A 3,067-nucleotide genomic window follows, 5' to 3' on the forward strand; every position below is an offset into this window, starting at 1 on the left:
ATGCTCTTCATCATACCACTATTGTAATGCATGGTTATTTGCGTTACTGTCACATTCATGTCAGCTACATTTTATGCTATATGAATATATTATTATTATTATTATTATTATTATTATTATTATTATTATTATTATTACGACTGAATGAAGTGCTCAGTGATTTAACCCTGGGGACCCAATCAGCACACACAACATGTAAGTCAATGCTTTAAATGATATGTTTATTTGACGCGCTACAAAGAAAATCAATCAATAAACTGACTTAGAGAAAGAACAGGAGTGCAAGTGTTCAGCAAGTGTTGCGTACATGAAAAGCAGGAAATAAAACTTGATCCCAAAATTGATTTCTTTACCCAATTTCTTACATACTACACCGGGCTAAAGTGACCAGCCTTAAATGTGGTATCAGGCACAAAAGTTAGCAGGAGGAAGCAAAGCATTCACTTCCACTTCACAGAGATGAAGGTAGTTCTTTCCTGGAAGATGCACCGTCACATAGCGTCCCACCATTAGCCCGGGACAGGGAAAGGTTTTAGTCTCTCCTGCTCTCATAGTTTCAATCTTGCTGCACCTGCAAGAGGGAACAGAACAAAGTTGCTAAGTGGCTCATTGACTTTGGTCTTATTTTGAATAATAATTGTCGAATTATTAATAGTCCTAACTATGAATATGATGCTGCCTCAGTTACAGTAGCAAGCGTGTGATGAGGGGGAAGCTTAACATGCGGATGGGCTGGTAATGGAAATGATCTGTCAGTGTGGGCCGGTCTGTACTCTGGTCTGTACTGCAGAGTTAAAGCGTGGGCAGGTCTGTCCTCTGGTCTGTACTGCAGAGTTAAAGTGTGGGCAGGTCTGTACTCTGGTCTGTACTGCAGAGTTAATGTGTGGGCAGGTCTGTACTCTGGTCTGTACTGCAGAGTTAAAGTGTGGGCAGGTCTGTACTCTGGTCTGTACTGCAGAGTTAAAGTGTGGGCAGGTCTGTACTCTGGTCTGTACTGCAGAGTTAAAGTGTGGGCAGGTCTGTCCTCTGGTCTGTACTGCAGAGTTAAAGTGTGGGCAGGTCTGTACTCTGGTCTGTACTGCAGAGTTAAAGTGTGGGCAGGTCTGTCCTCTGGTCTGTACTGCAGAGTTAAAGTGTGGGCAGGTCTGTACTCTGGTCTGTACTGCAGAGTTAAAGTGTGGGCAGGTCTGTACTCTGTGCTGTTGGCAGCACTCTCTCTCTCTCTGAAGGACATACTTATCTGCTCTGCCCCAAATAGAAAGAGGGCATTGCAGAGGTGAGACAGACATTATGAAGATGACCAGGCATTTCAAAAAAGTGTTTGTGAATATGAGGCTCTGCGTGTAAAGATGGCTACTGACCGTGCATTATTGATGCCGTTGTTCTCCAGGGAGTCACCGATGAGGATCTGAGTTCCATTGATCCTGTCTCCACAGCAGTCTCCTCTGTTGGTGATGGTGACAGAGGTGATTAAGTAGGACCTCAGCAGGTCCACCCTCCACCAGGAGTTGTGGCCGATTGAGGTGTGGGCACAGGACCCATGGTGGAAATCAGGATCTCGGTTTCCATCAATGGCATTGGCTGCCAGGCTGAACACTACCTCAGAGCCTGGTAGAAGCCCTGATTGAGTGGCCTTGCCGCGTAAAGCCACGTTCTCTGCAGGGGGAAATGAACACAACTGAGCCAACATGGCTGTAAAATGCTGTTACTTTATTAGCACCCTGGACAAACCCTGTGTCCTGTGCAACTGCAGCAGTACTGTGAAATTACCCATCATGCCTTTGGGTGTTCAGCCAAATTCTCCACGGCAGAGGCTGTAAGTCACTTTCATTGGGTTTATGAGTTGGAGGGAAAGGTTTGTCAAGCATAATATGAGTCTGATATATGAAGCTGGCTTTCATGCTTAACTGTTCGGTGAACCAATATCATGAAGTTTAATTCCGCAAGGTAAGATATTTCTTTAGTTCAATTATGTCACAAACAATATTATCTGAATTGAATTGCACTTATAGTTAACTGATGGTAAAAACACTTTGCCTTTGGTCAACATCTCGCTCTGAACATTAATTTCAGATAAATGATCCAAATAGATGTACATGTTAATGGATAAAGATTGATGAAGGCTTTTTCAGAGAAACACCTGTATGCTTTCATGTACAGGTGGTTTCTATGGCAGTGCATGTGCATGGGGTGAAGTGTACCTTCTGTAAATCCTGGAGGAACTGAGCATGACTTGACGGCTGAAAGTGCCACGATCTGAACAAGTAAGATTATCACCTTCATCCTGGAAAAGAGGGGAGAGATTGTAGAGCAGAGATCAACCAAGCCAGTACATTTTGGAATTATTCTGGGGAAAATGTACATCTTAAAACAAATATTGAGTTGACGTGGTTCTACATGGTGCTTCCTCAATTTCAGAGATTTCAAACAGAAATTTCAAACAGATTTTTCTTCCAATGCAAAGCATTATGAAGATAATGTGTGCTAGCTAACTTAGCTTAGGTAACCAGATAGCCAGCATGAACCACCAATGATGAGACCATTGAAGGAACATTGAACATACAAAAGATTTTTACAAAGAGATGAATTCAATGTGAAGATCACAGGTTACCCCATTTAGGGTTAAGCAATTTGTAAACATAGGACACAGCATTGTGTCATGGCTACATTTTCTCAGAGAAGTAAACAGTGAAATCGAGTCCAACTAATGTTCAATAAAATGTTTGAAAGCTTACAAAAGCTTCATCATTCATTTTTGAAAGATTGCTAATAGAGAGATTTTCAGGTGGATCTGCAGGTAGATCTAGTCTGTAAACTCACCTGTCAGTAAGGTAGCAGGTTCCCAGGTAGATCTAGTCTTTCAAGAGTTTACACTGTGGTTTCTTGCGTTTTTATAAGCCCAGCTGTAACGAAAATGTTCTAGGTTCATTTGATTCATAACAAGCAGCGTACATGTGATATATTGATTACAGGCAGTATTTATATATATATATATATATATATATATATATATCCATCCCATCCATCCATTATCTGAACCCGCTTATCCTGAACAGGGTCGCAGGGG

The 3,067-nt window shown here is 41.9% G+C and overlaps 1 protein-coding gene across 1 annotated transcript; it reads right to left on the bottom strand.

Annotated features, from left to right (window-relative positions):
* Positions 1-405: 405 nt before the first annotated feature.
* On the bottom strand, positions 406-2,283 carry LOC133134119 (fucolectin-1-like). The gene is made up of 3 exons (XM_061250551.1): positions 2,202-2,283; positions 1,362-1,656; positions 406-571 (listed from the first exon to the last, which is right to left on the bottom strand). Exons 1-3 carry the CDS (start codon positions 2,281-2,283, stop codon positions 406-408), a joined length of 543 nt encoding a protein of 180 aa, XP_061106535.1.
* Positions 2,284-3,067: the final 784 nt, after the last annotated feature.

This window comes from Conger conger, chromosome 1 (genome assembly GCF_963514075.1).
Source record: "Conger conger chromosome 1, fConCon1.1, whole genome shotgun sequence".
Classification (NCBI taxonomy): Eukaryota; Metazoa; Chordata; class Actinopteri; order Anguilliformes; family Congridae; genus Conger; species Conger conger.